The 27504-nt window shown below is 50.5% G+C and overlaps 8 protein-coding genes across 8 annotated transcripts; 2 read left to right on the top strand and 6 right to left on the bottom strand.

Moving 5' to 3' along the window:
- The first annotated feature begins 89 nt into the window (after positions 1–89).
- Positions 90–4141, top strand: K460DRAFT_397732 (kinesin heavy chain). The gene is made up of 2 exons (XM_040936178.1): positions 90–603; positions 652–4141. The coding sequence occupies exons 1-2, from the start codon at positions 157–159 to the stop codon at positions 3754–3756; spliced, it is 3552 nt and encodes a 1183-aa protein (XP_040784084.1). The 5' UTR covers positions 90–156; the 3' UTR covers positions 3757–4141.
- K460DRAFT_344372 (uncharacterized protein) lies at positions 4065–4461 on the bottom strand (the record flags this gene model as incomplete). The annotated part of the gene is made up of 1 exon (XM_040931252.1): positions 4065–4461. The coding sequence occupies exon 1, from the start codon at positions 4248–4250 to the stop codon at positions 4065–4067; it is 186 nt and encodes a 61-aa protein (XP_040784083.1). The 5' UTR covers positions 4251–4461.
- Positions 4462–11407: 6946 nt separating this feature from the next.
- Positions 11408–13748, bottom strand: K460DRAFT_379591 (uncharacterized protein; the record flags this gene model as incomplete). Its single annotated transcript, XM_040935180.1, has 4 exons — positions 11408–12213; positions 12264–13397; positions 13449–13678; positions 13729–13748. The coding sequence occupies 4 exons, from the start codon at positions 13746–13748 to the stop codon at positions 11408–11410; spliced, it is 2190 nt and encodes a 729-aa protein (XP_040784082.1).
- A 771-nt stretch (positions 13749–14519) lies between these two features.
- On the bottom strand, positions 14520–16531 carry K460DRAFT_168853 (FACT complex subunit pob3). The gene is made up of 5 exons (XM_040926938.1): positions 16448–16531; positions 15665–16393; positions 15012–15617; positions 14883–14955; positions 14520–14827 (listed from the first exon to the last, which is right to left on the bottom strand). Coding segments are annotated over exons 1-5 (1683 nt in total). The 5' UTR covers positions 16450–16531; the 3' UTR covers positions 14520–14554.
- A 2139-nt stretch (positions 16532–18670) lies between these two features.
- On the bottom strand, positions 18671–20149 carry K460DRAFT_379589 (glycoside hydrolase family 1 protein; the record flags this gene model as incomplete). The annotated part of the gene is made up of 1 exon (XM_040935179.1): positions 18671–20149. The coding sequence occupies one exon, from the start codon at positions 20147–20149 to the stop codon at positions 18671–18673; it is 1479 nt and encodes a 492-aa protein (XP_040784080.1).
- A 404-nt stretch (positions 20150–20553) lies between these two features.
- Positions 20554–21482, bottom strand: K460DRAFT_253933 (SGNH hydrolase; the record flags this gene model as incomplete). Its single annotated transcript, XM_040927404.1, has 5 exons — positions 20554–20648; positions 20704–21100; positions 21149–21227; positions 21275–21314; positions 21392–21482. Coding segments are annotated over 5 exons (702 nt in total), but the record flags the coding sequence as incomplete, so codon positions are not given.
- A 135-nt stretch (positions 21483–21617) lies between these two features.
- Positions 21618–24143, bottom strand: K460DRAFT_168844 (glycoside hydrolase family 95 protein). Its single transcript, XM_040926937.1, has one exon. It carries the CDS (start codon positions 24020–24022, stop codon positions 21650–21652), a length of 2373 nt encoding a protein of 790 aa, XP_040784078.1. The 5' UTR covers positions 24023–24143; the 3' UTR covers positions 21618–21649.
- K460DRAFT_434615 (putative MFS sugar transporter protein) lies at positions 24144–26379 on the top strand (the record flags this gene model as incomplete). The annotated part of the gene is made up of 5 exons (XM_040938386.1): positions 24144–24783; positions 24835–25528; positions 25605–25843; positions 25898–26141; positions 26198–26379. Exons 1-5 carry the CDS (start codon positions 24493–24495, stop codon positions 26377–26379), a joined length of 1650 nt encoding a protein of 549 aa, XP_040784077.1. The 5' UTR covers positions 24144–24492.
- Positions 26380–27504: the final 1125 nt, after the last annotated feature.

Here is a 27504-nt window from a genome sequence, read left to right as displayed (position 1 = left end):
GCCCAAGCTCCTGGCCGGGCGCGCCTCCCCTGCATGTCTGCACGCTAGTCCCTGCACGACTGTTTGTTGTGGTTCCTGCTCTGCCGGCACCACCACCAGACCGAGACGACATCACTAACAGCAGCTTTCGACGCTTAACATACATACAGCTTCAACATGTCTGGTCTTCCTAGGCCTGGGCCGCCGCAAATACGGCGAACCACATCCACAATGCGCCCACCAGCAACGCGACCACCTCTTCACATGGCGCGCGGCCGCTCAGCAACGCCTGCAATCGATGGGCGCACATCGCGTGCAGAGTCGGTAGCTTCTTCGAGAGCGCCGCGTTCATCACCCCTCAAGCGGAAAGAGCGAGAATTCGAAACCGAAGGCGAAGAGACGAACATCAATGTTGTAGTCCGGTGTCGAGGGCGCAATGATCGCGAAGTGCGCGAGAACAGCGGCGTAGTCGTTTCGACAAATGGAATCAAGGGCTCGACAGTAGATCTCTCAATGGGTCCGAATGCACTTAGCAACAAGACGTATCAGTTTGACAAGGTCTTTTCGCCAGCTGCCGACCAGAACACGGTCTTTGATGAAGTCGTATCGCCGATACTAGATGAGGTGGGATCAAAGGAACCCTCGGGGCTACTATAGCTGATATATTGACAGGTCCTTGGTGGCTTCAACTGCACCATCTTCGCCTATGGTCAGACCGGCACAGGGAAAACATATACGATGACCGGCGACATCTCCAACGTCCTCCCACTTCCAGACGCCGCTGGTATCATCCCCCGTGTATTGAAGGACCTCTTCTCCCGGCTCGAAGCGGCCGAAACCGAGAACTCTGTCAAGTGCTCCTTCATTGAATTGTACAACGAAGAGCTACGGGACCTGTTGTCACCGGACGACTCAGTGAAGCTCAAGATCTTTGAGGACAACAGCAAGAAGGGCCACAGCACGACTCTAGTGCAAGGCATGGAAGAGTGCCACCTAAAGACTGCCGTCCACGGTATCACGCTCCTACGCGAGGGGAGTCACAAGCGCCAGGTTGCTGCGACAAAGTGCAACGACCTAAGTTCTCGAAGTCATACTGTCTTCACCATCACGGTCTATATCAAGCGCGTCACAGAAGATGGGCAAGAATATCTAAGCGCTGGAAAGCTCAACCTCGTTGATCTTGCCGGAAGCGAGAATATCCAGCGCAGCGGTGCAGAGAACAAACGGGCAGCAGAAGCTGGCCTAATCAACAAGAGTCTGCTTACACTAGGTCGTGTTATCAACGCGCTTGTCGAACGCAGCTCTCATATTCCTTACCGAGAGTCAAAATTGACTCGACTACTCCAAGACTCCCTAGGCGGTCGGACAAAAACGTGCATTATCGCGACCGTATCGCCAGCGAAGAGCAATCTTGAGGAGACAATATCGACACTGGACTATGCCTTCCGAGCCAAGAACATCCGGAACAAGCCACAGGTTAATCAGGCGATCAATAAGAAGACTCTCCTGAGGGAGTTCACCGCTGAGATTGAGAAGCTCAAGAGTGAACTAATTGCAACCCGGCAGCGAAACGGCGTCTATCTTACACAGGAAAATTACGAGGAGATCACGACGATCAGCGAGTCGAGACGGATCCTCAGCGAGGAGCAGCGCGACCGACTTGAGACAGTGGAGGTCAGGCTTCGTAACAAGGTGGAAGAGTTATTCAAGCTTACGACAAGCTTTCAGACCCTCAAGAAGGACAACGAGCAGACGCAGCTAGCCTTGGACGGTACTAAGGGAATTCTCGAGAAAACTGAAATCGTCTTAGAACACACTCGTCAGAATCTTTCTGAAGAGACTGAACTCCGGAAAGCACACCAGAAGACCGAGGGCGAGCTTGCAGACATTGGATATGGCATGATCTCTACACTTGGGAAGACGACATTAGACATCGATGGTCTACGATCGAAGATCCGCCGGAAGTCAGAGCTCCAATCTCAGAATCGCCGCAATTGGAATTCGTCGCAAACTCAGGTAGTAGACACAACTCGCCTCGTCGAAGATCGAATAGAGGAATTCCAACAGCAACAAGAGCAACTGATGAGCACTCTTTCCGAACGGATGCAAATCTTCGTCAAGGATGAGCTTGACAAGCTTGGCGCCTCTCAGTCTTTTCTGCAAGAGAAGATGGAGGCATACCAGACTTCTGAGCAGGAGGTCAACGAGCAGACTGCGCAGTCTCGCGACCACATGAATGAGGTCCTGGAGGAGATCAAGACCTTACGGGAAGATGTGAAGCAGAAGATCGGCGCGGGCCTGGATGAACTCTCTGCCGCGGCGGAGACAATTTCGGCGAACATCATCACTGAACTAGAAGCTTTCCACACGCAAGTTCATGCCTCTTACGCTTCGTTGGGCCGAGACTTCAAGACGACATTCGACGACCTTGTCAAAGATTTGAACGAGCAGCAGACGAAGAATGACCACCTCCACCAGCAGGTTCTCGAGGCAAACGCAGCTTTGATCGAAGCGAACAAAGCCTCGCAGGGACAGTTGGTGCAAGTTGTTGAGGAGGAGAAGCAGAAGTCAGCCGAGGACCGACAAGAGCTACTATCACAAATCAGTGCATTGATTAATGCCAGTGCGGATGCGCAAGAGGAAAGGCTGAACGGAAAGCTTTCAAGCGTGAGTGAGGAGATTAGCGCTGCCAATGTAGCTTTTGCGGCGAAGCAAGACGCATACACAGAAGGCGTGGACGCCTGGTCAAATCGATCTAGGGACATCCTGGCAGGTGTGTCAAAGTCAAGGGATGTTGTCAAGACGAAGATCAAATCCGACTTTGCGGTAGCAACCAAGCATTCGACTTCGATTAGGGACACAACGACATCCGTTCATGCAAGCACTGTCAAGACGGTGGAGGCACAGATGGCGCATCTGGATACGCAGCTCCAGTCCCTCGACGACATCGTGTCACGCATTCGTGAGCAGAACAACTCTCACCACACTGCTCACACGACATCGCTTGCCGCCTTGTCGTCGACAGTACAGACGTCGTACTCCAGCATCGGCGATCATCTCTCCTCATCTTTCGATCGCGTGCAGTCCTTAGAGTCAGAAATGACGGCACAAGCAGGGTCTCTAAAAGAGACCTTGCCATCGCTCGGAGCAGATGCCAACATTCGCGCACCACTTCACGAGCTCCGCGAAGCCGTCAGCGGCCAGAACCTCATCGAGTACAGCCCAACAGGCGAAACCCCCCAACGTGTCTCTTACAACGTTCCCTCCAATCTCCCACGCACCGAAGCCCACGAAAACATTCTCTCTCGTCTGCGGGATCGACCTGCCACCTCCGACAGTGCACGCAGCCCGTCGAAACAACCCATCTTCAACGACGCAACGAACTCGATACCATCACCAACAGACATGTTTAAACTCAGCACCAACAAACCCACCATCTCGCGCTCCGCTAGTGCGATGACCTATCCCCAGGCACATACCATCTCCTCCCTCCGTGAGTTGGATGTTAACATAGTAGCGCAGGAAGCTCAGGCTCACACTCAGCCGCTTCCGCTCGTTTCCCAGTCTTCCGACTCTACCGTTATGGCCATGCCGCCGAACAAGAAGCAACGGGGTAATGAGGAGACCAAGTTGCCGATGAAGAAGATGCGCAAGACGGTCCATGGGGTTGCTGGAGAGAAGGGTGATCGCGAAAACATGTCGATTACGAGCTTTTCGAGTAGCGTTGGCCCTGGGCTCGTGGGTGGTAGGAGACTAAGAAGTCATGGGAGCAGTTAGGCCGTGGCGTTACCGTCTGCAGTTTTCGTTTTTAGTGGCTAGTGTGTACCCGGCCTGCCGTTGTGATTGTTTGCATAGCCCGGTTAGTAATGGCGTCTTGGTCCTGGTCTTGGTCTTGGACGGTTTTGTGGAACTTCAGACTACTGGGCTCTCGCCCCATATCGGAGGTAACTAATCGGCGTTCAACAACTAATCAATTCATTCTACCCTTGTTCATCTCGCTAATCACTCATTCCTTTTCCCCCCTTTTCCCCACTTCCCGTCTCCCCTCTTCTCAGCTTCTCTCCACGCATCCCGTCCCGAAGGCTCTACACACCATACCCCATGCCCCGCAAGATAGCCCTACCCTCCTGCACATCTTCGTAGTTATCAATACTCAAACCATACGCTAAGAGGAAAGCCTTGAAGCTATCGTAGCCCGCGTCTTTGGCTGCCGCGTCGGTGCCGGTGATCTGGGACTTTGATTGTGAGCTGTCAGATGTCTTGGGCGGCATATTTGCAGTGGGTGATCGTTTCAAAGCTGATGCTGCGGAAGTAAGTAAGGAGACTGGAGAGGATGGTTTGCTTGTTCCAAGAGTGAGATGTATGTGATGGAGGTGGATATGAGGAGAAGGAATAGAGTTTAGGAGGGGGACCGCGGCGCTTTTGTACAGTGAGGTCGTAGGGGATCGATTGTTAATCCATGGCAATCATTTGAGAAAAGGCAGGTGGCTGCGCAACAAACTCATTGTGACCTGATGATGCACTTCGCTTTGCGATCAATTTGCTTGTTAGCCGTGGCGAGAATATGGTGCCTAGTATGCTTATAGCCCGTTGTATGTCCATTAATCTGGTTCATCCCTTGTCAAAAGATAGCTAAAGTATTTTGATTGCCAGATTGTGTACCGGGAAAGAAGGAGTAGCAGCTCCCAGGAAAAGAAATGTCAGGATTTCTAGCTAGAGCAGCATGATTGGCGCGCTACAGGCGAATGCTATGAGTGCGAAATGCAAGACGATGAACAGCAAACCCCCTCGTGTTCTCCGAGATCTTTACCTTCCACAACACGGTTACATCTGGCAAGTGTACATGGTCGGGGAGTTAGGGAAGGGCGAGTCAAGGGCCCATGCTTACATAAGGTTTTGGAAGTCTGGAACCCAACTTGAACGCTAAAGTGGATTGGATCTAACACGATTAGGTTCGCATTCGACAGATGCCTAGCCGGTCATCCCTGCGCATAATGGATGTTTCGGGGCAATATTTCCGTGGAGTTGGGTTGGGGCTTGATCGGTACTAACGACATTGGTGACTGCACTCTTTAGTGCTGTATGTCAGACCTGATACGCGATGCACTATTATTTCATACATCGATTCCTCCTTTAGCGTCGTACAGGGTAGCATGACCCACTGTGGGAGTCATGGGTAGGACAACACGAGAGCTAAGTGGTGACACCCATGGAAATGTGGCGCTGAGATCACCTTAGCCGTCACCCCTCAGATCTGCTTTACCGAAAGGCAGTGCTCACTGAATCGTGCGTTCGTTGAAACCAAGACTTCAGTGGACGACTCTTTACATCAACGTAGGCGAAAGTTGGTGCTTCATGGCTCACTGGATCATCATCCTCACAGTTCCTCGAACATATTCCCAAAGATAGTAGGAAGTGTCTTAGTGCTGATTGTAGTTTCGGTCCGCTTTGCATGCAGATCTCGATTTAACCTTTCCATTCGCCAAGCGGCACTATGACGTGCAAGACTCGACAAGGCACCTAATGGTACTGTATCACGATTGCCGAGCAATGTGTCAATTATGCAGCTCCACACTAGTCTTGACGGTCAGTCCGAGCTTTGCTTCACGCTTTTCTGTTTCCACTTGTTACCTTTTAGTACCATTGCTTTTTTCAAGCGGCGGCGGAAGCCATCCAGGATAGAACCACCACCGATCATACATAGCACGACATAAAACATTGCCAAAAAGCAGGCGGGAGAGACAAAAGATTCAAGAGCCATCTGCCTGGAAACCCTTATGCTCAAGTTGGGGAAACCAAGTGGTCAACTAAAAGATACTTAACACGACTATGATAATTCGACTTTATCCTCGTGGCGCGTCGAGGACCAAACCTCTAAGCACTTAGTAGGGTCTTGGAATTGAAGTCTTAATACCAATGAGAAAGAAAACGGGCCCGACGTAGCTGCTCTAAGGAATTCGCTTAATAGAGAGATAAACGATATTTCGATCGGGGCGTCTGCAGTAGCTCAAGTGAGTCCTGTCGCGGGCGCTTGCAAATCATCTCGCAAACTCAGACAGGGGATGGGGTATGATATCATGAGTCTTGTTCGCAGAAAAGTGCGAGGAGGATAAGGGGCTCTTACTATGGCCATCGATCGGCCTAATCGGTGTAGAGCTACTTTAAAGAAAGAATTCGTCTTCGTCGGGAGACTCAAAAGTCTAGACGATTGGACTCCAGCGGCCCGCTACACCGCCAATCCCCTACACAGGAGGGAAACATACCGATCGGCAGAGAAAAGCAAGCTTTCGACGGGGCAAGTGGAGCAGCCTAGGCAGCTTAGCAGCTCTTACACCAACAAAGACAAGCCTCACGCTCTGACCATCTGCTGTGCTGTGAAGCAGCCACTGCATTCAATGGCGCGTATGCAACTTGAGCCACAGGATTTGACCAAGCCGGGGATTTACAAGGTCAGATGATCGAAGGCTGAGGTGCTGCGAGTCAGATCGTCGCACGATGTCGAAGAGAGCAAGGGCCAGCCTAGTTGCAAGGCTGGGAATGGCCAGTGTGACTAGGCCCACTTTCAATGTGTAGTACGCCCAGGCGGCTTTTGCCGTCTGGGGGCGGCTGGTACGCATTAGAGCGAACGTCCAATGAGTGTTGGAGTTGACTCTGGGGTCTTGCATAAACGGGTGCAGCGCGCAAAGCGCGTGATATCTTTGTCAAGTACCCTTGTTCCCGTATATCGTACGAGAAATCGTACATGGACAGGATTGTACTAGTACAGCTCGTAGCCCGGAAGCGATCTATACTTTGTACTTTGATCGATGATCTTTGCTTAACTCAAAGAGATTCGACGCCGAGGCTGCTTCTGGCTACTCTTGGGAGGAACCAGCCCTATATTGTTCAAGTTGGTTGAATGATCCACAACAAGGTTCTTCACGTACCTTTGCCCAGCTTCAAGCATAGACACCCTCGTCGGCATGACCTACCAGCAAAGAGTTCGAAAGAAATGGTATCAAGCGCACCGCATCTTACCCCAAAGTAGTAGGATCGATCGCAGCGGAAGAGAGAACCCGCCATGCAGAGACGTTTTCTCGTTGCTATATGTGGGTGCGGACCAATGTATCAAACTGCGTCTAGGATGCCGACATCCGCAGCGCTAAAAAGCTCTCGCCTACTCGGCTATGTCCCTCTCAGAGGCTCGGTCCTTTCCCCGCGTTACGGGGCTTTTCCTTGCACGGAGTACACTCTCCTCTGAGATATTGCCTCGCTTCTGGTGGTCATTTCCCTGGCTGCGCAGGTTTCACGCTTTGAGCAAGTATGTGCATTGTATGGTTGGTCCTGGATATGTCTTACCGCTGAATTATAGAGCATTGTCTCCATAGAAGCGGCTGACTGCGCACTGCCTGTACCAGTATTCCATTCACCGTGACACTAACTACAGATACTTGACGATCACTCTAGGGCTTCTGATGGTACTTCTCACTTTGATGTACTTGTATTATCGCATCAGTCTATCGTATCGTTGTCCATGAGATCTACACCCGCTGGGGCTCGAGAGGTGCTAGGTATCTAAGCATTCTTTGAAGATCCACAAAGTGTATTTGATGAAGCTCATAGACACGAAGTGGGATGGTAGTCCTGAAAATTCCATGGCCATCATAAGTTACGGATTGTACGCCGAAGTTGCATACTTTCATCTCCACGATACTGATTTGTTATAGGTACACGCCTAAGAATTGTAATTGTGAGGGAGATGTTTTCAACTAGGGAACGTGATTATCTTTACCATTCAGTGTGGCTTTGTTGGATATCAGAAGTGGTGCTTCCAGCGAGCTACTAGTTATTTGTAGTAATGCGGCTATCTATTCATCGATATGTGTCTTGCAATATAAGTGGCCTTTGCATGTATATATACCGCATTGAGTCTAGTCCGCATTTGACAGGGAGTCTACACATATTGTTAGGACAGATGTTGATCTGTCTCTGCGAAGCTCGCTCGACTTGACAAAGGGTTGACATTTGACCATATCAGGACAAGTTCTAGTCCTTGTTTAATAGACCTTAATTGATGTTCAGTGAGGCTGAGCACATTGCGAGAGCTGTCCAAGCGGATCAAAAGCAAAAGTGACATCTCTAACTTCTGGTTCTTGGATACATTTCAAAGTAACGTTTAAACAGTCTAACCAGGGTTACGGATGGAGAGCTGATGCTGTGGTGATGTTACTAGCGATCCAAACGGGGGCGAATCATTGTAGTACAGCCTCCGCTTCTTCGCAACTGTCCACATACAAGTTAACGCTGGATATCACTTTGTGAACCACAACTCAGCTTTGCTGGGTCAAATCATGACAGCGAAATATTTTGAAGGACGAAAGCGGGCGCTATTGGTTGTCCGCTAGATGAGCACAGACCATCGGTACGATCGTTCCTTGGAACCATCTTTCCAGCCTGCTGGTTGTACCCCCAGTAAACTCGGGATCCTTCCCGACCCGACGTCCTACCAGCACATAACACACCAACAAATACACGTCACTCCGCCTTGAGATGCAGCTCGGTTGCAGTCGGTGACTGATTGTGTCAGGGGGATTAATCAAAAATGGTGACGTAGAGCATAGAATGACTAGAAACCTCGGTGTGTCGTTGGTGTGTCTCAACAATGTTCGCCTTGGTCGCATGTTTAGTCTAGAACGTAAGTGGCTGTCGTGGCGGTGAAGGCCTCGGACCTTTTCTGAGGAAGAGCCTAGCAAGTAGAAAAGCTGCCCAACCTGATGCGTAAATATCGGTATATCATCGGGCTTCCCGATCTGCTAGAGGAATTGTAATTCCCATGCAGTAAATGCGCATTCTACGGACTGCCCGAGGCTGGGCACAGCTTTCGCTTCGCCACTATGTCATTACACGCGTCGAGTTTGCACTTCTCGAGCTGAATGCAACCGCCACGATGAGATGGAAGGATGATACCGATGCCTGTACGATCAATGTCGTGGCTGTCATCGTGGGACTCCGTGAAGGGAATTACCGGCGACTCGCTCCGCCATCACACGCACCCCTTTCCCCAAAAACACGACTAATCGACCCCTAGCTGGGTTCGGCTTACCCACGAGGGCAGCACGTCAAGGGTGCATGCATTAGCTGCAGTCTATGGCGTAACTAGTGACCGGAGGAGCGGAGGCCTAGTGTTAGCGATCGTAACGACCTTCAATGCACGTTTTGGGCCGTGTCATGGAGCTCAAGGATGCATCCAAAGGCTATGTGGTGTAGGGGGGTACAGGAAGAGGACGTGCGGGGAAAGAGTATCGACATCATTCGAAGACGTATCATTTGCACTGTGGCAGCATGATGCGAAGATTGAGATGGTACAGGGTCGCGATACGACATCTTGCATGCCCTGTGTGTAGCCTGCATGTTTCTGACATTAACGGTCTATTTGTCTGTAAGAGTGGGGGGTGGGGATGCAACTTGGCGTGCGGAAGCCCTAGGCTGCTAGTCATATCCCCTGCGTACATCAGCAAACTAATCAGGCTCCGCATCAGTGCGGCTCCCCGAACCTTGCTCACCCTCGGAGCCGCACGTGTATATGCTAATCGACAATCTTTTACCTTGTAGACCGAAATCTGAGTGGCTGGGCCAGTGGACCGTGATGTGAAACCGTTATTATGAAAATTACCATCGGATCAGAGAAGCGAGTGCGGTCCCGCACTTCATCCCACGGCGCCTTGCCAATTCGATGAATAGTTGCAGTAGTATTTGCAAACCCCAGTAACATCAAGCCTAGTCAAGCTTTCTATTCAAGACAACTTCATATCCAACAGACGTTGCAGAGGCTTGCTTTTTTGCAATTCATTCAAACAACGGTGTCACTGCAATGCACTGCACTGTCATGCAGATTGCCGGTGCAACGCGGCCCTATTCTGTGCAACCTAAACGTAAATGGAGCCGCCCATCCCCGGCTCTGTATGCGGAGCTACGCACCCTTCGATTACGCTTTTCTCCGCCACGTTTGACAAAAGATACGCGAAAGTCTATTGCGCCAGACCGACTATTATAATTCGGTCCCGAGGGGGCTTACACCGCTATCATTGTGTGGGACAAAACTAGGCATCCGTCTACTAGTTATATGCAGGGTCGCACCACGGTGGCGCGCATTCCAGTCGGTTTAATCCAACAAGGACAACTCGATGTTGAAGTTCTAATATGTCCTTCAGAGATCGGGGAACACATTGGCGGGATAAGACCATATAATCTCGCGATTTTGGCGGTTTCCACACTAGGTGCATGTGACCATCGCGCCTGGGTATGAACGGCACAGAGTATGATGGATCGACAGGCTTGTTCTATGGCCACTAACTTTTTCATCTAAAATCTCACTTTGGCCCTATTCTGGCCTGATTCCAACCTTATTGTGGACTCAAGAAGAGTCGTGTGGTGGTCAGGCTTGAAACCAGTCTATGTCGCAAAAGTCGCAACGACCCGATGAGAGCAATATTGCTTGGTACAAGTCCAGGTCGCCGACGACCCGAGGAGAGCAATAATGCACGCTTGATGCCTTGATGGGTCGGAAAATTTGGCGTTGTTTTCAGCTTACGATCGTGTGTGTAACCCTTTCATGTTCATTGGTCAGTCTCTTTGGAAACATGCAGGGCCAACTGTCTAGTACACCGTTGGTGAAAAGCGTTTGATTGTGGTGCTAGACCACGTGCATGCGTGTGCTGCAAGTCGAATCTGCAAGTAGGTTGGCTAGGTAAGGTGGGGCGATGGGGAAAGCAAGGCATAAAGGCTTTTCTATGCATGGTTGCGCAAAACGCGGCTGTTGATTTATTAATCTGGAAGGACGGTGTGTCGTACTATGTCGGAGGGACGGGGGAGGCGGGACGACCTGCATCGGAGTATCGGACGTGACGTTGTACACAATTGCGCATACTCTGTGTTCATGTAGTCGGCTTTAAGGATGCAATTTTGTCTGTTACAAGGATGGCTTCATGAAAAATCGTTATCGTTATCGTCTAATATGCACCTGTCTAAGTAGTCCTATGTGGCGCTTTTTGAAACGCATCCATCCCTTCTAGCTATCGTGTAACTTTTGCATAGGCTCTAGACCCTGGAGGTCGAAACCTCAAGGCTTAGTTCGAGTATCAAGACCCCAGCAACTCGAGACAATACGCCCTCTTATGTGTTCCACAGCTCAGTCCTACCACAGTACTCTCGGGTGACCCACTCTGCGGCCCTGCGCTGACTAGGCAAAGCATAGCTTGCCATCTTCAATAACACCCATGCATGGTGTTGTGCTGAAGTGGGCGAACGGTACAGTACGTCGGCGAGTGGGTCTGGTGATAGAACGTCTGCACTAAGCCCAGAGCTGATACCCTGAGTCAATCCTCAAGTGAGGAGAGATCGCCGTCGAACGAGTCATGTGTTCGTTGTCGAGACTGTACGTGTGTAACGTTCAGGGCACAAGGGTCTCTTGCTCTTCCCACTGCCACTGCTCAATGAGCTGTCGTACTCGGTAGTCGGTAGCCCAACCAATGTCGAATTCGATATCGCGGAGGAGGTGTAGGACCTGCTGGCGTTCTCGAGGATCGCGGAGGCACTGGCCGGCCGTGAACAAGGGCTGGACTGAATGGATTCTGACTGCTTCATCTGAGCGGGCGAGTGAGATGCCGACAATCTCACGGCTGTGCTTCTGGCAGGTGGCCAAAACGGACTCGTATGAGCTAAGGCGTGCACACACTGTACTCCGGCCCTGAGTAGATTCGTGTGGCTTGTTCATGAACAAGAGAATCTGGCTCATATGATAGGTCTGCAGGGTAGAGGCACACATCGGGATGCTGTACCAAACCTCAGTGAACATGGATCCGCTGCCATTCTTCGAGAGATGGCCTGGCGAGTGTGATGCATCCACCCTAGCAGAAGGCTGAAAAGTGATCGGTAAACCATCGTGCCAGACTTGGAACTGTTTTCGCAGATTGCACCAATAGTCCAGAATCGTTCGCTGAGGGACGCCAGCCCAGGACATTCCTATGCTACTGGAATTCTCATCGCCAGCAGCCATGAAGTTGACCAGCTTCGCCATGAGCCACACCAGAGCATTGCAAATGAGGTCTTCCCTCATCATGTTCTCGCCTTCTTCTGGATAGCCACTTTGGCTTGTGTTGCTGGGAACGATGAATCCCTGATCGTCGATCAGAAGACCGGCTTCTTTCCATAAGGAGAGGTCCTCAGTGTCGAGCCGTGTTGGGGTTTTGTTGATGACTAGTAGTTTTTGTTAGTGCAGAACTTAAAGACTTTAGTTTTAGACTTACAAGCTGCGAGCATGTCCTGTCTAGCAATGTTCCAGAATGTTGCTCTCCGGGCCTTGGAAATGAAGTTGAAGCTAGACGACATCGTCGACCCCGGGGTCGGCATCTGTAAGGGCATCACACGATCCTGCGCAAGGACAAGGAGAGACTTTGCTCCGTTCAAGTGTTTGGCCCACTCCGAGACGGATGTGTCTAAGAACTCATACACGCAAAGAATTGCGGAAGCGGCCAACAGCTCGTCAGCGCTAGATACAAACGAGCTGCTATCTGAGACTTTTCGCTTTTTTGGCGCTGGAACATTAGAACCATATGGGAGACTGCCATTGCGTAGCCTGACTTCGCAGTCCGAGTCATCAGGGGTGATGGTTGTGTCCGTTTTGAGGGCCTTCAGCAACAATGAAACGGCGTTGTCATAGTATACAGCCGCCTTGTGCTTCCAGTCAACTAAAGGCGCGTTGGGGTACTGTTCCATTCGAGCTTGACGTGTTGCACTTCCTCCCATAACAGGCTTGCGGCCTTGAACACGTGCAAGGGCCTTGGCCGCGCAAGCGACTGCCGCATACTTGAGCAAAGGGTTCTCACGCGCCTTGACAGGCACGTACGAAGCGAAGTATGTTCCAAGATCGAAGAGATCCATCCAGTACCCAGGGCCTTCAGAGAACCACCGTAAAAGGAAGGCGATCTCGTGATCTTGCTTCGTCATTGATTCCGTATCCGAACGAGGTGTAGATCGTCGGGGAGTGTAGTCTGTAGAGGATTCGAATGGTGAAGTGAGGCGTGGATCTATAGGTGTTGGTGTTGAAGAGCTACTATAGTCCATCAATGGGTTGATGCGGAGGTTGCAGAGGGAGGCGGGTGGTGAAACTGGTGTCCCTACTGCAGATCCTGGCGGTGAGTGCATCAATGGTCGCAGATATTCGAGCTCAGGACTGTAGCCCATGGCAACGCTGGCGGAACCTAGCTCAGAACCTATGCTAGAAGGTGTGCTAGTGACTAGGTGAAAGTTGTTGTGTGTCCGCGATGAGGCGAATGAGCGCCGCTCAAACGGCGGAGGAGATTCCATTGATGCAGCCGAAATGGTGTCGAAGTCTGGTGTTCCGGGGTCGAGATATGGATTAGTGGTGTTGATGAAGGTCACTACAGTTGTGTTAATGATCTGCTCACCACAGATATTAGGTAGGAACTCACCATTTTTTGGGATGTCCATCCAAATGGTATTGTCTTCGAATGTGTTCTTATACGCGTAGAAGCCTTTCAGCGAGTTCTCGTCTCCTGAGTCATCACCATTCATTGAGGCATTGTGCTGATGACGGAAGACGATTCCGGAGCTGAGCACACATTCTCTGGAGGCCTTTGTGCATTGCCCGCACACTGGCTTCTTCTCGTCACATTTCAGCTTTCGCTGGCGGCAGGTAAGGCTTGAGAAGAGGTTAGACGGTGATGTACATGGAAAGGGGGCTTCACATACCACCCGGTTCGTGAGCGCATCTTCGAAGTAGGCCGAGGTATGTGGGTCAGTCCAAGGAGCTATGTAATCGATGGACTCCTCGAAGCGAGCGAAGTGGGTATGAGGGAGCGTTCACATGAGTCGAGAGGATTGTCGACTTTCTATATCAGGATGCTGGTGCGATACAGAAGTCAAACCGTGAAGGTAGATGCGGGGTCCATAGGTAGTTCGCGCCAGGTGCGGATCCACCATTACAGGCAATGCAGGGCCTGTGGATTTGGCGAGAGGCACTTCCCTTGCCGTAGCTTGCATCATCCCGAATCCCAGTCGTATGCTCCATCGGAGCTGCAACAAGAGCAAAGAATTAAACTTTAGCACGGAATGACAGCTGCGTGGTCCGCGCACGCCGGGCGCGTCTAGCCGAGTCATGGCCGGGCCACAACGCCTACATCACTCACAGGGGGCCTTTCACGTACGTGGAGCTAATGCAGCTATGGCCGCTAGTTGCCACTCTTTGGAACCCTTCTCCTGGCTGCTATGCATTCGCCTAATAACCCAAGCCGGCCCCTCTGATCCTGACGGTCGGCTTCATCTGAGGCGTATTTCCCATGCCCTCGGAACTATCATTCCTGTCCTTCTGCCACCATTCAGACGCCATGTCGCCTGTTGCCTATCAAAGCATCGGACTTGTCTCCATGGCTTGAGACCAGTCGGAGAACAACGAGCAACGCGCAACGCTCATGCACCGAACACGAACAAGCTTGGAAACATGAGTTAAACTGTATCCTCACCGCCCTGGACCCTTTACCAGGCCCCTGCTCACCGTCACACGTGGCGAGCAAGGTTATCATTTGTCCGTCTTCTGTTTCTTCTTGGGGCGTTCTGGAACGGCTGCCTCGGCGGCATCGCTCTCCGCGTCTTCCATCTCAGCATCGCTATCACCGCCACTGCTCTGGTGATCCGAATCAAACTCTTCACCGACTTCAGATTCCGATTCTGTATGGAAGTCTTCATCAACGCTCTCGTCGTCTTCATCCGCGCTTCCGCGATTTGCCACACCTCCATCATCACTGGATGCAAGATCTTCGTCTGCGAGTGCAGCCGCAAGAATCGCTCCGGACTGCAGGATGCAGGGTTAGCGTAATCGAGTCTAGAGAGGAAAAGGAGGTTCTTACGTCATCCGCCATTTCATTCTTCGTTTTGATACCTTTAGCGCGGAAGAAGTTCTCGAGGGGCTGTTGCTCCTCTCTGTGGTCTAGTCTTAGCCATGCAGGGACTTCCAAGTTCATCATGCGACTACTCACCTATTGATGTTGGAGAACTGATGCTCTGCCATACCACCCTTCATGGTAAAGGTAATATCAAACGTGCGACTTGCCGCCATGGCTCCACCGACACGAGACATGGTCACCGATGCGATATTATCCATGCTAATGTAGGTTGCTGGTTTAGGGATGAACATGAAGGCTTTGTCGAGACAGAAGAGGTGGCCTTCATTGGCCTTGATCGAACACTTCACACCGGATTGCTCGTGGTGGCTGATGAAGTCGCGAGACGGCCTGGAAATGCGCTTCCCGCTCAGCCCTCGAAATATGTCGGATACGACTACAGCGATGGGTGCTTCGTAGTGGGACTGTAACTTATCCTTGTACTTGGACTCCAGAAGCTCTTCCTTCATGTTCAGGTCTAGGTTGACTTCCTCGTCGCGCTTGAACTGCATAACCAGGAATGGATAACGCGTCTGGCCCTGTCGTAGAGGAGGATCGAGTCCAATAGTGATGAGAGTGTGCATGTCGTCGGGTTTTGGCAACACCATGAATTTCTTGACTGAGTCAAACTGGATCTTGTAGTCGTAGGTCTTGCCGCGCAGTCGGAACGAGCTTTCATACATGTCGATATCGAAACGACCCCTGCATTCATATTAGCGCTGCTTATCGGCTGTCCATGAGCGTCATACCTAGGAGTAAGGTGCAAGATGTCTAGGAAAGTGGCGAATGTGTCACCGGCCACTTCGCCAATCTCGGCCTTGTCCATCAGAGTTTCGTAGAAGAGATTAGCAGCATTCGTCTCCTCGCCATCCTCAGCTCCAGAGGCCTCCTCGCCGTCTTCATTTTTCTCCTTCTTGGACGCCACACCGGGTATGTAGAAGCGCATCTCGACCAGCTGGTCTCGAGCTCCTGCAGACTTCTTGCCTCTGAATCGAGCTCCTCCCAGGGATCCGTTTGCGCCGGCATCACCGTCAGCGGGAAGCGAAAAGTCAACAGCGACTTCGTTCTTTCCTGCCAAATTCGTGTTCGAAACTTCGGTATAGGGCACCTCGAAGGCGGGGCGGTTGGCGACGTTGAAGGTGAGTTCGGCCTTACCAAAGTCGGCCTTGCCCCAATTCCAACCGCGTAGGGCATGCTCGCGATTATCCAAATTGATGCCGTACCATGTCTTGAAAACCTTTCCTACTCGCTCATAGTCTTCCTGTTTGAATCCATCGAGCTGTATCACGCCGTCGTTTCGTGAGAGAATCTTCACTTCGTAGCCGCGTGCAGCTCGACTCCACTGCGCCTGGATGATCTGTGACTGGTCGCACGTGTATGTTTCGCCATTTGCGGGCTTCCACCCAAAGCCAGAGTCCGAGAATCGAGTTGCGCCGGACTTCCTAGAAAGATTCAGGTAAATGTCGTTGAATGCCTCCCTGTTCAAAGTTAGCCTGCCACTGTAGCTGTGATCATGCACGCCAGCAGCTCACATGTTTGCGATCGCCTCAATAGGAGCGAGGTAGACGAATGGAGAGGTTGAATGGTAGATAACGGTGAGGGCGCGACAGCTGAAGTTGCTTGTTAGACGGTGGAGTCAAGCTCGGCAAACGCGTCCATGCGTCCTTAGCGTGTAAAGTCACGTGATAACGTGTACATCCGCTTAGTCAACTCCATCGTCATCTGATGCTCTCTCTCCTCGGATGCGTGCCTCAATAAGTAGTAAAGACGCATTCAATTGATAAACCAGCGAGCACTTGAAGTGTAGATCCAATACACTCCATAGGCGGCCGCACAGCGAAGCTTCCACAGTCAAGTGAAGGCATGCAGGAATCACTCGTTTAGGACGGACATTCTCCACTCTGCTTTCCAAGGTTCTCTATATCCTTTCACATGCCATCCGCGATAAAATCAATGCTGCTATAACCTAGACAGTTCGCGCAGAAGGCTTTGATATACACAGCCAAAAATTATTATAATTCAACCACGACAGAAGGAAAGACACGTCCGCTCAAGGTGCACTACTACTAAGACCAAGGCTGGTAGATCTCCCAAAGCACAAAGACGGTGCATGCGCGATTACCAGCGCTCACGCGTATATTACAACAGACATCTATTTTGGTCTATTTCACCTCGCCCTAACTGCCCCTGTATCATAGGTAATTGCGGGAGTGTATAAATTAGAAACCTAGGTTGCATATGAATACATCACATTTGCATCGACCTTACTCACCGCGTGTTTTATCGAATCACAGCTTTACATGCTATCCTTGGAGAGTTGGAGCATCACCAAGGTAGTGCCGGATGAGTGGAATCCGTTTTAAGCGTCGCACTTATGCCCGTAATACGACCGAAGGCACCCGAAATCATACCGAATAACGTGGGTTCGATAGGATTGACCGGTCAGATGGATCATCATCACCTGAAACGGCCTGTCGACCTCGCGGCGCTGGTAACTCGGGATTGATACCCAGATGACGTCACTATTCATTCGCAATCGGTGTCCTAACTGTTGACATGGGCTGAACTCAGAATTATCCTCGGAGCCGCAACTGTGTGATGGCCGCAGGGTGCTCGTGACTCCTGATCGTCGCACCCTCTGTTTGCCATCCCCAAGATTTGTTTGAGGCCAACCCATTCGTAGTCGTCATGAGTTCCAGATGTGGATGTTTGTACTTCAATCTTCAGCCAATAATCTGCCCTTTCGATCAGTATCCAGGATTTCGAGCTCGGGCAACCTTCGTCTTCCAAATCCAAGCTCCATCGAGCAGTGCTCCTCACCATACCTTCCCACATCTACGGGATGATATCGGGAACGTAAGGCACACCACCTAAATGCGTTGAATATCGGGACCAGGTGAAGTGGATTGCCGGAATGCCTCTTCCGTCGTGCAATCATGTATAACCCAGCTAGACTAAGTTATACCATTACCCCAACTCATGCTCTTTCTCAAGGTTACAGCTGACACAAGACGCATGTGGTGCTAGAGTGCTGTCTTGTTTCCTTTCCCTTGAGACAGCCTCCCATTTGCTACATGGAAAGACCAATCCTCACAAAAATATGTAGCCATGTACCCTGGCTGCGAGTGCTTCTCTATATTACAAGCGTGTCGTGTATACGTAGAAAGTCAAGCACATATAATAGAGTGTCACTGAGATACTTTAGAGCCACGTAATCATGATAAAGGGTTAGACAGTTTTATACCATGTGTCCTAGAAGGCCTGTCACATCCTGATATTCGGACAATTCAAACCGTATATTTCTAGTATTTGAATTTCAGATAGCTAGGAGCTCCAAAATTACCACGTGGTTGACAATCACAAAGGCCTAGGGTGAGCTCTCTAAGTGTCGATGAATGTCAAGGGCCTGCTAAAGGTGGATCTTTTCGTTTCTTTCTCCGAATCCAGATAAGTCAGAGAAGATGTTGTAAAGCTCGGAGAGCTCTCTGCAAATCGTAAAAGCAGCGTCACAACACAATAAACAGAACAGCACCGCGATTCAAAAATCTGGTCGCAGAACCATGGAACTGAGTCCAGCCACGTTACAGCGATGACCAGATAAGTCATCGAATGGAAAGCTTGCTGTTTCGCTTTATAATCGAGTCTCGAAGGACCGTAGCCCCCATCTAAGCTGTTAGGCATAAGATAGTTACGACTCCGACAATATTCTATTTTGTATTTGTTCGCTTCAACCCCAGCTTAGTCCTCCAATATGCTCACTCATTCGCTATCAGATGCTTGAAGTAATCGCGTAGAAAATACGCCGACCTCTTCGGATATCTCTTCTTCTCCGGTGTATCAAAGTCAACAAACGTAACACCAAATCTATCAGTATACCCCGCCGCCCATTCCCAGTTGTCCGTAAACGTCCACCCAAAGTACGATCGAATGTCTACACCGTCCTGCACAGCCTGAGCCAGCTCGCGTATGTAGCCGTTGTAAAAGTCGATGCGAAACGTGTCGTTCAACACTTCCTCCGTGGGCGCTGTTTCTCCCTTCGCCGTGGTGCCGTTCTCTGTCATATATATCGGGACATGATAACGATCCCATACCCATCTGAGCAGCTTCCCGAATCCTTCAGGTGCAGTGCGCAACCAGTAAGTGTCGGACTCTGGACCTCGCGACTTGCCTTCGCTATTTGTATCGAGCTTTTCAACGTTCCCTTTGTGGTCGTTGATATCGGCGGGCCCTTTGAGGTTTTTAACGAAGAACGTTGTGTAGGTATTCATGCCGTAGAACTCCGAGCTTCCTCTGACAAGGACTTTTTCTTCTTCGGTGAACTTCGGTAACCTGTCGCCCAGCTGATCTCGCATGCATTGCGGATAGTCACCACTACCGTAGATCGGGTCAGCAAACCATGCGATCTCGAACTGGCGCGCACGTTCCGCGGCTTCCACGTCGTCTGGATCATTGATATCCCATGGCTCTGAGTAGTTACCATGAAGCGTGATACCGATAACGCCGTTTTGAGTGGGTTTGAATTCTTCCCTATAAATCTTGACTGCTCCTGCATGGGAGACAAGCTCAGTATGGGCGACGATGAAAGGTTCCGTTGATGAATCGCCCTCTTCATTCCTGTCGCGGAAGGATGAACGTCCTGGAGCGTGGACTCCAGCTGCGTAACCGGCTAGAGTGTACACTCCAGGCTCATTGTATGTGATCCAATGTTTGACACGGTCACCAAAACGCCCGAAACAAACTCGAGCGTAACGGAGGAAGTCCGGTGTGTACTTTTCTTGATCGAGCATCCCGCCATAGCGATCTTCAAGCGCCTGGGGGGTGTCCCAATGGAATAGGGTCACGAACGGAGTTATGCCGTTCGCAAGCAACTCATCAATAAGATTGTTATAGTATTGAACTCCCTGTTCATTAATAGGATCATCCGCGCCTCCAAGAGGAATGATCCTTGACCACGCCAAGGAGAACCGGTATGAATTCACCCCATAGCTCTTCATCAGAGCAACATCTTCTTTATAGAGGTCGTATGATCGGGTCGCATCCTCGTTGGTGCTTCCATCCTTGACTTTTCCGGCCGTGTGACACAAGTTGTCCCAGATGGATTCGCCTTTGCCATCTTTGTTCCAGGCTCCTTCAACCTGAGCAGCTGCAGTTGCAAACCCCCAGTGGAAGTCTTTTCTTAGTATTCCTTCGAGGTCCGCATCCGGCGATGAAGGGAAAGTATGAGTCCAAGTCATCGTGAGATAGCTCTGGCTGGATGTGGACTTTGGGACAGACAGAAAGAGGGTCACTTGAAAGAAGCACGCACACTCACTCCTCTACCCGACAACAAACTGTCAGCTCTTATTCAGCTTCAAGCTTATACATATTAGAAGAGCATAACATCATCAGCAATTCGGGAGCAGAGATGCAAGGTATAGAAATAGCGCTCGGTGATTGGCGGAAATGGAGCGATTCACGCCCGGGGTACACTAGTCCGAATCCACTACATGCATACGTGGCTAGCAGAGTCACAGTAGGTGATATTATAGGAGCATGATCTAGTCGAGATTGAGTGCTAATCTTTGTGCAAGTGTGTCATCTGCTACCATGGCGCACTGTCCTCAAACCACTCTGGAAAGAAAGGCTCAATAGCCACCGGTATGCTTGAAGGCTTTAGCTCAGGGTAAGAAACGGCAATAACCTTCTTCATCTCTTGGTACAATATCTTGTAGCCATCACCACTCAGATGTAAGCCTTGAAAACCCACCATGTTAGCCCAGTTCATCCAAATACCAAAATCAGTACTCACCATCAGTCAATAACCTTGCCAATCCCTCACTTCTCTCTGCCCGTCTATCTCCTGACAATGGCCATCCCCCGCACTTATCATCCCACCCCGCTTCCACCATGCATGCGCTCCACAAATTCGCGACTGCGACTTGCAACTCCTTTCCTACTTGCACAACTGCCTCGGCATAGGCGCGAGCTACTTCGGCTTTGCGCGCCGACTTTCCAGGCTCATCCCATGAATCGAACGCCCACTCGTCGATTGGCGGAGGCGTAATCAAGAGCAGCTTAATGTTGGCATGTGCCTGGATGGCAGGATTCTGTACCAACGCTTTGAGGTTCTGGGCAAAAGTTGGGAGCGGCAAGTGCTGGCCCGTTGTGTTAGGAAGCGAGGCATCGTTGGCGCCGAAGAAGATAGTCTGCTACCGGTAAGTTGAGACACGGCGAAGAGAGAGCTTGAATAATACCACAAGGCGAACTCGCGCTTGCTTGGGAGTGGGAAATATCTTGGGTAAGACGGCGAGTGCATTTTCTGTGTTGTAGCCACTCCATAACATTAGTTTACAATTGGAGCTGAATAAGACGAAAGGTACCTAAAGCCGCGAGCAATGATATCGACTCGTCTCGAGTAATCTGCGTCGATAATTAGAGCGTGCATGGGCGCCAAAGTGTTTCGTCTAGATTTCTACAAAACATTAGAGCCTTCTTACCATGCTGGAGGGCTTCAAAACAGCTATATCCCAGCGCTGGGTTGCCGTCGCCTTGCGTGATAGAGTCTCCGAAAAGAATGAATTGATCGTAGATAGAAACACGGTTGAAATCTACGTCAGAAGTGGCCCTCGAAAGTGTATGTGGTGTTTCGACTGTCATAATGGCGTTATAGAAGTTACCACAGGAGCGTAGGAAGTGACTGATAGCAAAGTTGAACTCAGATTAATCGAGCGTTCCCGTAGATTTATCTAGCCCTATCAGGTATCCCGGACTCCATCTTTGTAAACAAGACATTCCCCTTTGCATGCTGGAATCGATATCCGAGTGCCAGTGTTTTTCGCATCGGAGCCTACGTGATGGAAGACCAGTACAAATTCTTTGGCCAACTTCGATTTGACCACCACAGGCTCACAGATTTCGCCATGATCCCACTTGAAATCAAGCTCAAAGCCTCCGCGGCACTTTACACCTTTTACCTCTCCCTTTTCCCAATCAGCAGGGCAAGATGGAAGCAAGCGGATGACATTGATCTTCGATCCCCCTTCGATGACCATAATCTCGTGCGACTGTACCAAGCACTCCAAAATTCCTGCCGCCCCGCCGAAATTTCCATCAATCTGAAACGGTGGATGTGTGTCGAGCATATTTGGCAATGTGCTATCCCTCATTAGGGCATCGACATTAAGTATACATTGCTCATGTTGCCGCAGTCTTGCCCATAGATTGATAAGCCAGGCTCTAGACCAGCCCGTATGACCGCCACCATGGGCGATACGGCGTAATAGCGTTTGTCGCGCAGCTTCTGCGAGTTCCGGCGTGGATGTGGGTGTTATTTCGTTGCTTGGATGAAGACCATAGAGGTGCGAAACGTGTCGATGGCCAAGTTCTGTTTCTTCGTAATCATTTAAGCCCCATTCTTGAACAGTTTCGGTCTTGGGGCTAATGGCGATAGGTTGTAGACGACCAAGTGCGGTTTGGACCTCCTTGAATATTGATGTTGAAAGGATCTCTTCCCCGAGCTCTGCTGTAGCAAGGATATACTGCGAGAAAACCTGCCGTACGATCACCATGTCCATTGTTGAGCCCTCACAAAAGACCCCAAGCTCGCCGCTTTCTTTATGCCTGAAAGTGTTTTCCGGTGATAGAGAGGGGTTGGTCACAAGATATTTACCACTCGAGTCGGGGACTAAGAAGTCGAGAAGAAATTCAACGCAGCCTTCAAGAACTGGAGCCATCCGTGCGAGGAAGTCTCTATCGCCAGTGAAGAAGTAATGCTCTCCTATGTGCGTGCACAGCCAAGCTCCACCCAAAGGCCACAGAGTTGCAGGCATCCACCGATCCTGTGTCTCTGTATCAGCGAAAATATCTGTGCTGTGGTGCGCACACCATCCGCGACAGTTCCAGACGTCTGATGCAGTCCGCTGGCCATTAACGGCCATACGCTCCAGCAAATCGAAGAGCGGTAGCTCACATTTCGATAGATTGGATGTATTTGCAATCCAGTAGTTCATCTGAAGGTTGATATTGATAGTATACTTCGACCCCCAAGGTGGTTGAAAGCTTGGGTTCCAGATGCCCTGCAATGTCGCTGGAAGGGCTTTTGGGTAAGGCCGACTGCACGACAAGAGCAGATAGCGGGCATACGAGAAATACAAAGACACCAGGCCAGGGTCTCTATTGTTAGTCAAACGGGCATCCGTGGTGAGATGCGCATCATCTGGGTAGAGCTGGATGCTCATGCGGCCGTAGGCGTCCTCCCAGTCTTCAACATGTCGTTTCCATAGCTCCGCTGTTGAAAGACCAAATGAAGTGCTAATGTCAGCCAATGCTGCTTGTTGAGCATTTTCGTGACGATACTGGGTGTGAGCGGCAATGACTACCAAGGCCTCTTTCGCAGTCACTTTTAGCTCACGCCCGACGACTTCGACACTTCCGTTGCTGTCAACTCTTGCTCCCACAGCCAGACAAAGGCTGTTGCTATTTTTTCCACCCGGTGTTGCATGGAGGACAATGTGGCCGTTTACGATAGCGATGGAATCTAGGAACTCATTGACCTCCCACTCGACGTCACTCATACGAGTCAGGCTGACTGTGAAGGAGATCTCGCTCGCTGCAACGACGCGGATAGCAATGACGTCGCCTGCATTTGTCGCGATAGCTTCTCTTCGTACCGTAATTCCGTTGATGGTGTACTTGACCACTGCTTCGGCTTTTGCAAGATTGAGACTTCTCTTGTACTCTTTCACGATATCTTCTGCGCCTCCAGAACTAGCTTTGCCATTGCCATTGCCATATTCGAAAGCGATATTGCAGGTGCCTAGTGGTTCGTAGTGTCTCGCACTCTTCGGTGTCGCTAGGAAGCGTTTCCTAACCAGGCTTTCGGCATCACGATGCCTTCCGGCGCGGATCAATTTCCTCAATTCCTCCAGGTGGTGCTTGGCACCGAAGGGCGTCCTCGGAGGTTGAGGGCCGCCGTACCAGACGCTTTCTTCGTTCAGGCGTAGCGTTTCTGTATGAATGCCTCCATAGACCATTGCTCCTAGCCGACCGTTACCTAGCGGCAGCGCATCGTTCCAACTAGATGCGGGGTGTTCGTAGCGCAACTTGGGGTACATGAGGATGGGAAGCATGTATTGGTTGTTAAGCGATATAAGCCGGCAAAAAGGACGGGTATAATGGTGTGACGGGATCCTGACTGTTGCTCCAGCTTTCAGTTGTGTGAAGGATTTATGCAGCCTTCTATCATGAGCCGCGCGCTAGAGAGGGTGGTTGGCGGAAGAATATTTGCCAGAGGATCGATCAACAACAAGGTGACCCCATGTCTATGCATTCCCGGTTTCCGTGAACCGTGCCATGAAAACAGAACGTTCACTAGGCCCTGTACCAATAGCTCAACACGCACTCGACCCCGTGAATTAGAGTTTGGCGGCGTGAGAATATGGTGATAAAACTCCAACCATTTCCAGCAATATAACGGCTCCCTCTCCGTGTGCTTTGTCGGGCATGTGCGATCGATATCGATCTCCCAGCTCTCCCATCTATACACACGCTTGCTTGTGGCTGTTCTCGATACGTGAGAACCCAGTGTCCCGTCGCCACTATGGCTCCACAAGGCACCACCAGGTCGTTCCACCATGATTTGACGGATGAGAAAACCGGTGCACTCCAAACAGAAGAGGTTGTCGTGCAGCGCATCACGGAGGATGACTTGTTGCAAATGTCGAAGGAGGCGATGCCAACGTTCTGGACGAAGACTGGAATGCGACTTTGCTTGATCATGTTCGTTCAGGGTTGTAATCAGGCAGGTTATGGCGTCGACTGGGCAGTCATTGGCAACATCAACGCCTACAAGTCCTGGCACAACTACTTCGGGTTTGCAACGAGCGGAACCGTACGTAAATTCAGATGGCTAGCGAGACTTCTGCTAATGTTGTCCACTTAGACTTTCGCGCATATCACGGCCTTGATGAGGATTGGGACAGTTTGCGGTGCTCCATTCCTGGCTTTGAACGACAAAATTGGGCGTCGGGGGGTCAATTTTCTCGGGAATTCTCTCGTAATTATAGCTGCTTTAATGCAAGGCCTCGCCCCAAACGTTTCTTGCTTCATGGCTGGCCGCTTTTTCCTGGGATTCGGATCTGCCTTGATGTCTTCGCCGCAGTACATCGCCGAAGTCGCTCCTGTCCATCTCCGAGGACGCATTGTGGGCATGTTCGGAGCCTGCTTCCAGATTGGTAGCGTGGCCATGAACGCTGGAATGATCGGAACTGCGACTATGGCCGATACCAACAACTGGTCGTGGCGCATCCCTTTGCTCTTGCAGACCTTCTTCCCGTTGGTAGTTTGCTCGCTCATCTACTTCCTAACGCCTGAGTCGCCACGTTATCTTATGTTGAAGGGTAAACGAGAAGAAGCAAAGGAGGTCATTGCGAAGTATATGACAACTTCCGGGTCAACCTCCGAGCCTCTCGTCAATGTCGTAGTTGCACAGATTGAGGAGTCACTGGAAACGTCAAGGACGGGCTTCAGACAGTCGTGGAACTTTGCTGTTTTTGTCCAGAAGGTCGTCAGATATCGACTGTTGGTGTTGATTCTGTACTCTTGCTTTCAGTCCTGGAACGGAGGAGGTATCGTTTGTAAGTGTGTTTTCCTTTCGATCCTGGGCACAAGCCCCTTCAGATCCCTCTCACACAGCATGCTAATCAATGTCAGCCTACTATCTCACACCCGCGCTTGAGACAATCGGAGTCACAGACAAGATTAAACAGCTTGGCATATCGCTTGGACTGACCGCGACATACTTCATCTTCACTGCGATAGGTGGTTGGTTTGTTGATTTGCTGAAACGTCGTACACTAATCTTCGCTGGCCTCATTGGCATAATCTGCATGCAGACAGCTGCCACGATAACCTCTTGGCAGTATAGTCAAACAAAATCTAAAGCTACATCCGTAAGTAATTGCAGGCCAACGTAGGGGGGAGGAAGCAATCTAATGCGTCAACAGGGCCTTACTATCATGTGGATGTTCCTGTTCCAGATCATCAGCGCCACTTTCATCGCCACAATGCATAATCTCTATCCAGTCGAGATTCTAGCGCTGCCGCTTCGTGCCAAGGGTATGGGGTTGTACGGAATCATCCAGGGCGCGTGCGGAGCCATCGAAGCATATGGCATCTCCATCGGTATTAGTAAGATTGGCTACAAGATCTGGTGCGTCTACATAGTGTACAACTGCCTTCAGTTGGTCGGTAAGTTATCTCTCACCAATTCCCACATTGGCAACTGGATCACTAATCTGACTTAGCGGCATACTTCATATTCCCAGAAACGTCCAAATTGACACTAGAGGAAATTGATGCTGTATTCGAGACGCCAGGAGTGCATCCAGTCAAGATGTCCATGAAGATTCAAGAGGCGAAGGTGGAGAAGGCAAAATTAGATCAGGAGAGTGGTGTACTCAACAACACAAGCCACAGGGAGCTGTGAGTGGTTCATAAATTATTACGCGGATGGCCTGTTGAAAGTATAGATTGAAGAGCAAGTTGGATGATGATGGATGGATTGTGGTGTAATATGTCCATTGGGCCCCTGTGCACGTGCATGACGCCTAAAATGAGCTAGGCAATACCGGTACCGGTACCTAATAGCGCCAAACAGCAATCGAAGCCTTGCATTTCTGTCTCCTCATCTCGTCACTCGCCATCACTATCATGCAAGTACTTCGGCTTGAGGAACTGAATTTCGGTCAGTGATCTCGATGCTATCGTGATATATGCAGCTAAAAACACCAGCCAGGCGGATGGTCCTTCTAGCTGCATCAAAACTGGTGTGGGCATACATTACCTGAAACGCTCTGCTTCATGCGAATCGGTCGAATGGCAGTGACAAGTACTCATTCTATGTCCGATATATGCATGAGGCATGTATTGACTTTGTCTCTTTGCCCGCAGTGCTTAGATGTTGCAGTCTCCGCGTTTCGTTTGATTTATATCACATTATCGAATTTATGAACAGTATCGACATACATGCCTTTGCTCGATAAGACTCATCAGGCCATGCAAGATCAGAGTCCCTCATCTAGGATTCTCCAAGGAATTGGGAACACCTCTTCAGTTGGTTAGACTGAGATAGGAGCCCATATTCTGCTCATCGTGCGACTAACATACTTGCGCATGCTATGGCATAATGGCGTTCTACTACGCAGTTTTCCTTCTCCTGTGGAGTTAGAAGGACCGAGACGTTCGGCTCGAGGTATGATAGGAGGTGGAAAGCATGACTAGTCAGCGCCGATTTAGGTGAGTAATCCACGCAGGATGGATCGCTCCTCGTTGGCTAGCCAGTTCAATGCAGCCACAGGGTTAGGCACCTATATCAGCGGCGAAGTGTACACCATCGCTTCGAACGGTCGCGTCATCGTACAAGATCAGACTATTACGCTGCTTCCAGGCCAAGCAACAGTCCATCACGACACCACGACCATCTCGCTAGCTCCAGGCACGACGGACATCGAGCTCGTTGTTGGTCTCTCTCTACCACGTTGACTATAGCGCGGAGTACACTCGTTGCTTCGGCGACACCGAGACCTCGTGCAAATTAGCACTACCGCAGCTA

This window comes from Cucurbitaria berberidis (genome assembly GCF_010015615.1).
Source record: "Cucurbitaria berberidis CBS 394.84 unplaced genomic scaffold K460scaffold_5, whole genome shotgun sequence".
Classification (NCBI taxonomy): domain Eukaryota; kingdom Fungi; phylum Ascomycota; class Dothideomycetes; order Pleosporales; family Cucurbitariaceae; genus Cucurbitaria; species Cucurbitaria berberidis.
The sequence above is the reverse complement of the archived record's forward strand: the minus strand, read 5'-3'. Positions and strand labels throughout refer to the sequence as shown.

What these genes read in the sequence shown, in the direction of transcription:
- K460DRAFT_168844 (XM_040926937.1), bottom strand. Translation starts at nt 24,022, where the DNA reads ATGCTTCCCATCCTCATGTACCCCAAGTTGCGCTACGAACACCCCGCA.
- K460DRAFT_168853 (XM_040926938.1), bottom strand. An exon ending in CAGTTCTCCAACATCAATAG is followed by an intron (nt 14,956 to 15,011) that starts GTGAGTAGTCGC and finishes ACTAGACCACAG; the next exon opens with AGAGGAGCAACAGCCCCTCG. An exon ending in AGAATGAAATGGCGGATGAC is followed by an intron (nt 14,828 to 14,882) that starts GTAAGAACCTCC and finishes TGCATCCTGCAG; the next exon opens with TCCGGAGCGATTCTTGCGGC.
- K460DRAFT_397732 (XM_040936178.1), top strand. Translation starts at nt 157, where the DNA reads ATGTCTGGTCTTCCTAGGCCTGGGCCGCCGCAAATACGGCGAACCACA. An exon ending in TATCGCCGATACTAGATGAG is followed by an intron (nt 604 to 651) that starts GTGGGATCAAAG and finishes ATATATTGACAG; the next exon opens with GTCCTTGGTGGCTTCAACTG.